At 37.3% G+C, this 12,947-nt stretch overlaps 1 protein-coding gene across 4 annotated transcripts in view; it reads right to left on the minus strand.

Annotated features, from left to right (window-relative positions):
* The window catches only part of ADGRG7 (adhesion G protein-coupled receptor G7), a 68,119-nt gene continuing 55,172 nt past the window's right edge, over positions 1-12,947 (minus strand). For all 4 annotated transcript variants that reach the window (XM_054700657.1, XM_054700658.1, XM_054700656.1 and 1 more), the window contains 3 exons: positions 4,566-4,712; positions 2,484-2,637; positions 1-648 (listed from right to left, as the gene is read on the minus strand). In XM_054700657.1, coding sequence (XP_054556632.1) covers positions 385-648; positions 2,484-2,637; positions 4,566-4,712 — 565 coding nt within the window. In that variant the 3' untranslated portion in view covers positions 1-384. The remainder of the gene's footprint in view (positions 649-2,483; positions 2,638-4,565; positions 4,713-12,947) is intronic.

Here is a 12,947-nt window from a genome sequence, read left to right on the forward strand (position 1 = left end):
CTCCTTTATTTCACTGGGGTCATTTTGTTCTGGAAGGTACAATTTTCTTCTCCCATCCTTTTTAGTACATTGTAAATAATTTCAGGACCTACATTTTTGTCAAAGGGTGTCATATAGACTATAATATAAGAAGCATGATAATCTCAAATTATCTTAAATGCTGGGTGGGATTCTCCTCCCTCTTTAAATAAGAATTTATGAATAATAGAAAAACTACCAAATCCATTTATCCCTTATGAAATAAACATCAAGTTTTACCTTGAGAAAAATATATTATGGGAGATTTTTCCAGCAGGACTGGATAATAAAGAAGGAAGGAAATAAAAAAATGAAACTCACATGAGTTGAATAAAAAGGACCATAAAAGGTGAAGAGTTGTAGCATCTAAGCAGTTGAATTTGCTTGGGAACTTTCAGAGACTATTGTTTCCTCAGTAAATACAGATGGCTCTAGCAGCCTGAAGTGTTCATTTAGGGCTGGAAATGCCCTGAGCATGTTATACATCCTTAAATTCAGCCTCAGTGGGGCCATTGACGGTGACCGCGCCTTCATTCTCCTAGCAGATGATGCCATCAACCTCAGCATTTTGGAAGCTTCACTCTGGAAGATTTTTGTTCTGACAGTGTGGAGGATAAAAATTTGCAATCCCTGACACAGACAGAATAAAAATGTAGTATTAGATAAGTGTTGCATTACAGAATCAGACAAGAGATTTTATTTCACCCTGCCTCTCATCATGCACAGTCACTCCTGCAATTGAACGTGCCACTCAGTAGCTGCTGTGCACTTTTTTGTCTAACAGAGTTGAGGCAATGTTCTTCTCATATTTAAGTGCTGCGTACAGGTAACAGATTTAGAAGAACTGAGTTTAGGTCCCAGTTTTCCATAAGTTGGCTATGGAACTGAGAGATATTTTTTTTTTCCCTACCAATTCTGACAGCAATCAGGTGTCTAACAATTCAATGCTACAGTAAATACCTGGAGTTAGTGTCAGAACCCACCAGTTAGTGTCACAGTTCCACAAAACAGTCCTCACTTCCAATCACAAGTACTGGGTTTCCAATTTACTCAAACTTCTTATGGAGTTGGCTATAAAGTGAGAGTTTCCCACAACCTGTCTCCCCCTTCAGGCTTAATCATTTCCTAGAACAACTCACATAACTCTTATGATCACCTGTTTATTATAAAAGATATAATTCAGGTTGTAATAGCTAGACAAGAGAGATCATAGAGCAAGGAATAAATTGAAAAAGCAACCTATGGAATGTATAACACACAGGGATGAATATTCTCAGCCTTGAAAAGGGAAATTCTTCCATCTGTGACAACATGCTTGAAACTTGAGAACATTATGCTAATTGAAATAAGCCACACAGAGAAAGACAAATACAGTATGGTATCACTTGTATGTGATTTTTTTTTTAAAAAAGTCAACTTTAGGGCCTCCCCAGTGGCGCAGCGGTTGAGCGCTGGGTTGCGAAGCTGCCCACGGCCTCTGCGGCGCCGGTTCGATCCCCGGCTGCTCCCCGGCCACCGGAGGAGGGTCCCACATGGCGCGCAGACCTCTCCTGCCGCCCGCTGCTCCCCTCAGCAGTGTACTTCGGTCCTTCTGCCTGCTCTGCTCCCCGCTCTGGCTTTGGTGAATTCTCTCACCCTCCCGCGCTTCTGACTGTTACCCAGTGCTTGTATAAATAAATAAATAAATAAATCTTTAAAAAAAAAAAAAAAAAATGTTTAAAAAAGTCAACTTTATAGAAACAGAGAATAGTGGTGGTTTCCAGGGGCTGGGAGTGAGGCATAGGGTAAATATAGGTTAAAAAAAAAAAACAATTTTCCATTACAACAAGTTACTGAGTAGTTATGTATTATCACATACAAAAAATGTTAACTATGTGAGGTGATGAACATGTTAATTACTTTTTTTTGATAATCGTATTATAATGATTCACATCATGATAGAAAATCATGTCATATATTTAAAATATATACAATAATATTTGTCAATTATTCCCAATTATTACTCAATAAAGTCTTATAAAAGATGGGGTAAATAACACAAAATTTTAAAAAGAGAAAGAAAAATATTAGTCAATCCATAGTGGTCCCAGCCCTAGCAGTAACTACATCATCATAATATATACCAAGCGTGGTGAGGAGCTGCCATGGACCTACTACATGGGAGAAAAGGAAAGGTATTTCCCAAGTTAGTGGCTTTAACAAAATCGCATCTGCTCAATGGAAGAGAAATAGTGTGGCCCAATTCTACTGCAATTATACTCTAGGATCTCCAGTCCTAGGATATAAAAATACATAGCAGGAATTCATAAAGCTTTTCTTTATGTACCCTCAAAGTATATTACAAAGAGTATCTTAAAGGCAATCAAGCAACTATTTTCAGGAAACTTTAAAAACAGAAAACTTTGGCGCAGTGTATTATCTCCATCACTGCACAGTCTGCTACTTTCGACTAATGCATACCATACCTGAGTACTATTGAAAAGGCAGAATATGTAGCTGAATTCTATTCTATCCCCATTATCAATCATCATTAAATATGCCAGAATCCAGGTAATTCCAAAAACGACTGCAATAGATAATGTGCTAAAGATCTTCCGGAGGAATGAAGACTTTTTTGTACTAGATAGAGAAAGCAAGAAAGAAAATATGGTTTATTCAGGTTTTTGGTTTATTAACATCACTGTTACTCTCCTCCTCCCCCACATTGAGAATACTTTGCCTCAGGTGAAAAAAATTATGCTAGACCTATGTCATTCTGAATAAAATCTTATTTTGCAAGCTTCATCAAGAAATATAGTGATACTTGCTTTAAAGCTCAAGCATAAACAGTTTCCTAAATAATGTTGCAGGCAAATTTCACAAAGAATCAACTCTTTCTTTGGAATGGCATTTTATCTTAGTGATTTTTATTACTGTATCAGTCAGTAAGAAATTAATTTTGGAGTCAACTATGACCTCCCATGCCATAGGTGGATATGGGAATGAAAGGTTTTCAAATGCAGAGAATCTTGGCTTTTCTATATGACTTTCTTTGAGCAATGGGACAGTAATAACTGCACAAGCAGAAGCTCAAAAGCATTTTTGTTTTTCACAGATTGCCCTCTCTTATTGCTCTTTGAAAGTTAGATAAGCCTGGGCTGGCTTAGTGGAGGAGGGGCATCCACATGGTGCAGAGAAGAGCTTACCCACTGAACAGCTCCTACTGAAAACTAACCTCCAGACTTTACATCATCCATCCACATTTAAGCCAGTACAACCAACTGACCAACAGTGAAATTCATAACCAATATTAAATATTTTTGCTTAACTTTTGTTGTGCAGCAAAAAGAAAAAAATAACTGACACATTCAAGATAATTTGTTAAACAATTAAATTATAACCTGTTTTTCATTATAATTAAGTCAATTTAAAACTACAAGCTATCAGAAATAAAATCAGAAACGTAAATTTGGTTGATATCTATGGCCAAAACGATATTGTTTTATGTAAAGGAAATATAAGCTAATTTGCAACTAAGCTAAGAAAACTTCACCAAGATTTTTCTGTGTTTCTAATAAAACATAGGTTTAAATGATTATCACTGATCCCTCAATATGAACTGTTATTCATATAGGAAAGATGACAGATGACACTTAATTTTGATTGTTAAAGTACATATTTAAGATTCATTCCAACTAATGACTGTTTTCAACCATTTGTTTATACCAAGTGGATCCATTTGATGATGAACAAAGCTTGTACATGTGCTTATAATTAATCGAGTTAGGTTAAGCAGACTTTTGTAGAATTAAATATGAATTCCAATCACATTAGCACTATAATTCTAAGCACTTCATGCTGTGAAATGGTAGAAGGAGTATATTAGTTTAATAATTTTTGTTCTTTATCTCTCCAATTGAAAGCTCTTACTATATGTCAAGAATGATGATAAATATACTAACTGGAATGAGACAAGTTATAAAAGGAATAGAAGCAATCCACACTAGAACTGATAACCAGAGAGCACATGCCATATCTGTAAGTAATGTTGCATCGATGTAGCCAGATCGTCTAGCTTTTTAAAAAGAAAATATAAATTTAAGCAAAACCTCCTGATTTTTAAGTTTGCAACAAATTTAAAAAATTTAAAGTCATTATGTGATTCAAGTGTAAGTGTAAAATATGGCCTAAAGCTACTAGCTTATAAAAAATTTTTAAAATACCATTACCAGCATCTTCTCACATATTCTCATTTGTTTAATTATTCAAAGCCCGTCTCTTGAATGTTGGATATGAAGGAAAACTTTTTTTCTTGAAGTAGGTTTAGTTTTCAGTTGGGCTTATCTAGTACAAAAGTGTATTATATAGTTCAGTAGGCGTGTATTGTAGTACAGATGCTGGAAGGTGAGACAATTTCTGAGATAAAGTTTATGTTCTGCAAACCACATATCCCTGATATTATCCAGAATCTGAAAACTCTTATAGGAACTGTGGATGTATTATTCTGCTCTTTTGTACTAGAAGAGCCATTCCTGATAGTTCCTCTGTCAGGAAACTGGGAATCTTACCTCGTCAGATTCTGGTTATTCTTCCATAGCACTTTGACTGTGATGATAATAAATATAGTAATATTGCTAATAAGGATAATGGTCACAGGTATGAGAAATGACCACAAAAATGGACCTTCTAGAAGATGGTTAGTTTCCAGCCAGCAGCTATGGAGAGAAAAGAAATGATTTCACCAGACTGAGGTATACAAACTGGTTCTCTATGCCATTAACATTATTGACATTCACTTAACGGAAAGACCTACTAAAAATCAGTATCCTTTTGTATTCTATATATTTGAGATGACTTTCAAGAATTCAGCTCACTCGAAAAATATAATGTGCTGGTTGTGCCATATTTCTCTGTCAAACAGTGGGGGTTAGTGAAAAGTAAAAAGGGTTTTGAGTGAAACAGTCCTGAATTTATAATAAATATCACACTCTGTCACTTACTAGGTATCTGATTCTACACAATTTTTAATACACATAGTACATCCATATAGCTCCAAATTTAAAAGGAACAAAATATAATAGAGAACAAAGATCCCCAGGAAAAAGACAAAACTTGCAAGCTGACCATAGATCTGAGATGTACAGCAGGGGAGGTGAGGGGAGAAGGGTCAAAACAGATGAGGGAAGAACACAAGGGACCATGTGATAGAAATGGGTGCTATGATGGTGAGAAAACTATGGGGACTACCCCTGAGGGGAGAAATCAAATACTGTACAAAAATTAACAACAATGTAAGAAAATAAATATAAAAATAAATTAATGCAATGCCTAACTCAGAAAAAACAAGAGAGTCAAGATTCTCTCCTATATTATTCCTAGTCACATAGTTTCTATCTCCAATGGTAATCACTGTTTCCCATGAATTACTCCAGATTTAAGTTATGCATGCATCAGCAAATGTACATTTTTTCCTGATTTAATCAAATGATAGCATATGATGATCGGTCTACACCTCATTTAATAACATGTCTTAGAGATCCTTCCATTTCAGAATATAAGGACTGTTCTCAATATTTTCACAGCTGCACATTATTTTGTTATATATGTATTATTTAAGAAGTCCCTTATTAAGGAACATTTTTAAAAGTTTAATATTTAACAGATATATAGACAAATGGAATGGAATTGTGAGGCCAGAAATAAACCCACATATATATGGATAGTTAATCAATAACAAAGGTGTGAAAAACATACACTGGAACAAGGATAAACTCTTCAGTAAGTGGTGTTGGGAGAACTGGACAGCTGCATGCAAAAGAATGAAACTAGACAATGATCTCACACCATACTCCAAAATGATCAAAAACTTGAACATAAAACCTGAAACCATAAAATACATCGAAGAAAACATAGGCAAAACAAGACATAAGCTATAATGATGCCTTTAGGGATTCATCCCAACAACAAGGAAAACAAAAGAACACATAAACAACTGGGACTACATCAAACTAAAAAGCTTCTGTACAGTGAAAGAAACCACAACTAAAATGAAAAGACACCCTAACTGAGTGGAAGAAAACATTTGCACACCATACATCTGACAAAGGACTGATATCAAAGTATACAAAGAACTCATAAAACCAAATAAATAACCCAATTTAAAAATGTGCAAAATAACTGAACAGACACTTCTCCAAAGATGCTCAAATGGTCAACAAGCACATGAAGAAAATGTTCACAATCACTTATTAGAGAAATGCAGATGAAGACTACAATGAGATACCATCACACCTGTGAGAATGGAACCTATTAAAAAGACCAGAAACAGCACAGCAAAAGAGACAATAATCAAAACAAAGAGAAACCCCACTGATTGGGAGAAAATTTTTGCACACAACACTAATGATAAAGGACTGATCACAAAAATCTACAAAGAGCTGATGAGACTCAACAAAAACAAAGAAAATAATCCAGTCAAAAAATGGCAGAAGAGCTAAAAAAGAAACTTCTCTGAAGAAGAAATGTAAACGGCCAACAGGCATATGAAAAAATATTCCACATCACTTGTAATCAGGGAAATGCAAATCAAAACTACAATGAGATACCATCTCACACCAGTGAGAATGGCACATATTAAAAAAACTAGCAACAACAAATGTTGGTGAGGTTGTGGAGAAAAAGGAACTCTCCTACACTGCTGGTGGGAGTGCAAACTGGTCCAACCACTATGGAGAGCTGTGTGGAGATTTCTTGACCTACTAAACATAGAGCTTCCATATGATCCAGCAATTCCACTCCCAGGTATTTACCAAAATGACACAGAAACAGTAATTCCAAAGGGCACCTGCACCCCTATGTTTATAGCAGCACTATTTACAATAGCTAAGCTGTGGAAGCAACCCAAATGCCCAAAAATAGATGACTGGATCAAGAAGATGTGGTACATATACACAATGGAATATTACTCAGCAATCAAAAAAGATAAACACATGCAGTTTGCAGCAACATGTATGGAGCTAGAAGGGATCGTGCTCAGTGAAATAAGTCAGAAAGAAAAAGAAAAATACCGGATGGTCTCACTCATAGCAGGAATTTAGAAAACCTAAATAAGAGACCAGGAAAAAGTCTAATCAATACAAAGTAAAAATCAAAATCACAAACAACTATAAAGCAGAGACACATGGGGGTGGGGGTGGGCAGGGAAAGGAAGGACTAGTGTCAAAATAAGGGAAGAGGTGCAACTGTATGGGGAATATAACCAAAATGAAAATGCATACATTATGCAAAGATGAAAAAAGATGTAAGAATTATATAAAATAAAATATTTAAATAAAAAAAAATAGGGCCTCCCCTGGGGGCGCAGCAGTTGAGCGCTGGGTTGAGAAGCTGCCCGCAGCTACCGGAGTACTGGTTCAATCCCCAGCCACCAGCGAGGGTGCCACATGGCATGCAGACCTCTCCTGCCACCTGCTGCTCCCCTCAGCAGAGTATTTCATCAGTCTGCCTGCTCTGCTCTCCACTCTGACTCTGGTGAATTCTCTCACCCTCCGTGCTTCTGACTGTACCCAGTGCTTGTATAAATAAATAAATCTTTTAAAAAAATAAATTAAATAAATAAAATTACAGAAAACTAAAAAAAAAAAGGGCAGAAGAGCTAAAAAGAAACTTCTCCAAAGAGGAAATACAAATGGCCACCAGGCATATGAAAAAATGTTCAACATCATTTGCAATCAGGGAAATGCAAATCAAAACTACAATGAGATACCATCTCACACCAGTGAGAATGGCACATATTAAAAAAACTAGCAACAACAAATGTTGGCGAGGTTGTGGAGAAAAAGGAACTCTCCTGCACTGCTGGTGGGAATGCAAACTGGTCCAACCACTATGGAAAGCTGTGTGGAGATTTCTCGACCTACTAAAGATAGAGCTTCCATATGACCCAGCAATTCCACTCCTAGGTATTTACCCAAAGGACGCAGAAACATCAATTCCAAAGAGCACCTGCACCCCTATGTTTATAGCAGCACTGTTTACAATAGCTAAGCTTTGAAAACAACCCAAATGCCCAAAAATAGATGATGGATCAAGAAGATGTGGTACATATATACCATGGAATATTACTCAGCATTCAAAAAAGATAAACACATGCAATTTGCAGCAACATGGATGGCGCTGGAAGGGATCATGCTCAGCGAAATAAGCCAGAAAGAAAAAGAAAAATACCGGATGGTCTCACTCATAGCAGGAATCTAGAAAATCTAAATAAGGGACCAGGAAAAAGAATAACTATAAGAAAGAAAAAATCAAAATCAGCAAACAGCTATGAACCAGAGACACACTATGGGGGGTGAGGGGGAGGGGAAAGGAGGGATTGGGGTCAAAATAAGGGGGTTACAATTGTACGGGGAATATAAAAATAAAATTTAAAAAAAAGACCAGAAACAAGTGCTGATGAGGACATGATGAAAAGGCAACCCTCTTACAATACCAGTGAGAATGCAAGCTGGTCCAGCTCTATTGAAAGCAGTATGGTGGTGCCTAAAAACATTAAAAATGGATCTGCCATATGATCCAGTAATTCCATTCCTAGGCATCTACTCAAAAAATTCAAAAACACTTATTTGAAAGGAAACACAGTCCCGTGTTTATTGCAATACTATTTACTATAGCTAAATTATGGAAACAATTAAACAAGTAAATTATGAACAGGCAAGTGAATCAAGAAGATGGGGTATACATACACAATGGAGCATTATTCAGCAATCAAAAAAGAAACTTATGCCATTTGTGGCAATAGGAAGGGGCTCAAAGGGGTAATGCTAAGTGAAATAAGTCAGAAAGAGAAATACCAGACAATGTCACTAAAATGTGCAATATAAAGTAATAAAATAATAGTCAGATAAAGACAGGCTGAAAAACTCACCCTTGATAGCTGACTACAGAACTAAAGGGAGGGAGGGAAAGGCTAAGAAGAAAGAGGGAAGGAAGCACAGTGATCTATGGTGGTGGACTATGGGTGAGTTGGTGACGGGTGCACTATGGTGGTAATAACTGATGGGGGTACCCCAATATAACTACCTCAGTTAAAATAAATATTTTATTTTTAAAAGGAATCCTACTGTTAATTGAGCCTACCTGAGGAGGTTTGGGCAGAGTAAAGTAGGGAGGGGGCCCAATGGACTATTGCAGAGGATTATTGTTGCTTTGGTGGTAGGTGTGGTGTGGTAAAATATGTATAGAGGATATGAACCTGTACCCCTAAATCATACATTACCTCAATAAAAATTAATCCAATTTAAAAATAAAAGTTTAATGTTTAAAAACATTTGAATATTTATTTAACCTCATTACATCTATTTAGGATTTGTTATTGTTGCTTTTGTTGATGGTGTTTATTTCCCCTCACCTGTTAAGTACATTACTCAATCTCCTGGAATTATAGTAAGAACTAATTTGTTCATTTAATAATTATTTATAGAATACATGATATTTGCCAGACACTTTTCTAGATACCAAGATATTAGCAGTAACAAACCCCCCTCATAAATTTATGCTAGTGAGGAGAAATAGACAAACATAACAAATAAAATATATACTATGCCAGTTGATGACAAGTGACAAACAGCAGGTAATGAGGCTAGGTATCACTAGGTATGTGTGCATGTGTGCACCTGTGTACATGGCAGGGTGGGGGTGAGTGGGGGTTTTTTTGTTTTGTTTTGTTTTTTAAAGATTTATTTATTTATTTATTTATACACGCACTGGGTACAGTCAGAAGCGCGGGAGGAAGAGAATTCACCAGAGCCAGAGCGGGGAGCAGAACAGGCAGACTGATGAAATACACTGCTGAGGGGAGCAGCGGGCATGGCAGGAGAGGTCTGTCGCGCCATGTAGGACTCTCGCCGGTGGCTGGGGATCGAACAGACACTGCAGAGGCTGCGGGCAGCTTTGCAGCCCAGCGCTCAACTACTGCGCCACCAGGGGAGGCCCAGGTGAGTGGGTTTTTTTTAAAGAATTATTTATTTATGCATTCAGGAACTAGAGTACAGGCCAGAGAAGCAGGGGATGAGAGGATTCACCAGAGACAGAGTGGGGAGCAGAATAGGCAGACTGACTGAAATACACTGCTGAGGGGAGCAATGGGCAAGACAGGAAAGGTCTGCTGTGCCATGTGGGCAGCTCCCTGCCAGGGGATTGAATTCATGCTGCAGTGGCTGCGGATAGCTTCATAGAGTGGGTCTCCACTCCTTGCGCCACCAGGGAGGCCCCAGGGGTGAGTGTTTTACTTTAAATATAAGTAAAAAGTCTTATGGGAAGAAATGATATGTAAAAACAAAGAGCTAAAGTAAATAAGGGTCTTCCAGGCAGGCAGAGGGAACAGCAAGTGCAAAGGCCCTGAGTTGAAAGTGTAAGGAACAGCAAAGAATCTAGTGAATCTAGAACAGGGTAAATACACAGGATTAGTGAAAAGATGCAAATTTTAATGTGTGGGCTTTATAGGTGACTGCATGTACTTTCAGCGAGAAGGGGAAAACTGATGATCTTTCTTGAATTATAGAAATATTATTATTCTAGATAGATCCTGTCTCGCCCGCTGCTCTCCTCAGCAGTGTATTCCAGTAGATCCACCTGTTCTGTACCCCATTCTCTCTCTGGTGAATCCTCTCACCCCACCTTCTGCAGCTCTGGCCTGTACCCCAGTTCTTGTATGCATAAATAAATAAATCTTTAAAAAATAATAATAATTTAAAGAAACATTAAAAATGAGAAGAACAAACACATAAGTAGGAAATAAGCCAGGACTCTATGGCAATTATCAGGTGACTTTGGCCAGAAGACTATTAAGAAATAGTCTGATTTCAGATATATTTAAAAATAAAGTAAAAAGAATTGCTGAGAGTTTGGCTGTGAAATATAGGAAAACTAAGGGTAACTCCCAAGTCTTCGGCCTAAGTACCTGGAAAAATGAAATCACCATTAACTGAGAAGGGGAAGATCATGGGAAGACCAGGTTTGGGAGAGAAGACCAGGAGATGTCTTAGTAGCCAACAATAAGTGTCAGGTAGGCATTTGGGCATAAACAAAATAATATGAGAAGCCCTGGCGTATATTTGACACTCAGTTAATATATATTTCTTTCTCCTGCAGGTAAAACACCATGATTATACATGCCAAGGATTTCTAAATTGTTTTGTAATTTAAATCATTAGAAATGAATCTGAACAACCCAGGGGGAAAATGGGATGAAGTTCACGTCTCTGTAATGAATTTAAAAAATCTAAAGGAGTGCCACTGACCCATTAATAGAACAGATCTGTGCCTAAATAAAACTGTAAGAATGAATCATTTATCTTCAGGATTTCAGGCTTCCCTTTCTTTTCATCTGTAGCTGGAGCACAAGCCTCCTGCTGTTCTCCATCTTGCAGTCCTCACAACAGAAGACACAGGAAGGCACTTGGCTAAGAATTTAACAAAATCCTGCTGAGAAATACTTTTAAATCTCCAGAAGCTCTTCTGGTGAATAAGCAAGTGGCCATCAAAGGTTTGAAATGAAAGAAATAAATGCAGAGCTTCTCCAAGCAGACCAAAAAAAAAAAAAAAAACAAACACAGTTAAAAAAAAAAAGGGGGATATGATACAGAAAGTAAACAATCAGTATTCTATCGAATAAAGGTAGACTTGTGAATTAGGAAACAATTGGATAAATTGATATTTCACCTGCATGAGTGTTGACTTATTAAACTTCAGAAAATACAATTTTTGACAATTAGTAGTTGTACCACAGACTTGTGTGTGCACAGGCACACAGACACAAGTATCTGTACAGTTCCTCAGTTACCTCAAACAGGTAGGGACACCTGGAAGGGGAATGGGTTGGCCCTCTGGAAGTGTCTTTTTGGAGGGGACTCCTCTCCACCCCCTCAAACCTTTGTACTGCTTGGAGAGATAGTTGTGGGTTTATTCTCAAGATAGCCTTTCCCTTTGTTATTTAAAAAAAAAAAACAAAAACCTCAAATTTTGAGAAACAGACTGCTAAGGAAAGGAATAGATCCTATAGTGAGACTAACTTGTAGCTATGGAGTAGAATGTCTAAAATTGAGATTGGAAAGTCACACTTGGAGTTAAATCTGACAGTGTGGAAAGCATTACAGGTGACCTCAGATAAAATGTTCAACTCCTCAGTGATTCTGCCATGAAATATTCTTCCACAAAGACAACTTGATTAGTATATACAGCAACACTTGAAAAAAAATTCCCTCTTAAGCATTATAAATTCCCAAGATGTTCTCAAGACACTTCAGGCCTTTAGAAAAGCCTGAAACAAACTAAATGATTGATAGTACAGAGAGCTGGGATTATACCATTAAGGAAGGGTGTGGCCTACCCTGAAGTCACTCTTTAATGGGTCTTTGAAGAGATGACAGTACTTCCAAGGAAAGTGAGTTAGGGGGTTTCTGTCTGACTGGCAGAGCTGGGAGTAGTGGGGGGAAGCATGGGCTACTGAGCCACAACTCCTGGAGAGAGAATTTAGGAAAACCCAAAATAATCCCTCCTCTTTCTAAATATATCCTAAAGAAAGGTGACCCTCCTTGCCTGTGCATGGATAGAAAGCAGGGGAAAAGGCCCAAGATGAGGCAGATCATGTTACACATCCTTTCTTTTCTTTCCTACTTCCATTATTATCAGCCGCCTCGTGCCTTTCCTAACATCCAATACTATATACCCAGGAAAGCCTCGACTCAATTATTTATAGCTCAATGTGAATAAATTTAAGACAGTAGGTGCTTTTACAGTAGTTTAGTCCTGTGCCTGAGCTAGGATAGGAAGTTAATAATTTTTTTTTTTTTTTTTTTTTTTTTAATAGAGGCATGTTTTATTTATTTGTTTGTTTTGTTTTTGTTTATACATGCACTGGGTACAGTCAGAAGCGCGGGAGGGTGAGAGAA

This window comes from Talpa occidentalis, unplaced genomic scaffold, assembly GCF_014898055.3.
Source record: "Talpa occidentalis isolate TD23 unplaced genomic scaffold, MPIMG_talOcc4v2.1 talOcc4.4, whole genome shotgun sequence".
Taxonomy (NCBI): Eukaryota; Metazoa; Chordata; class Mammalia; order Eulipotyphla; family Talpidae; genus Talpa; species Talpa occidentalis.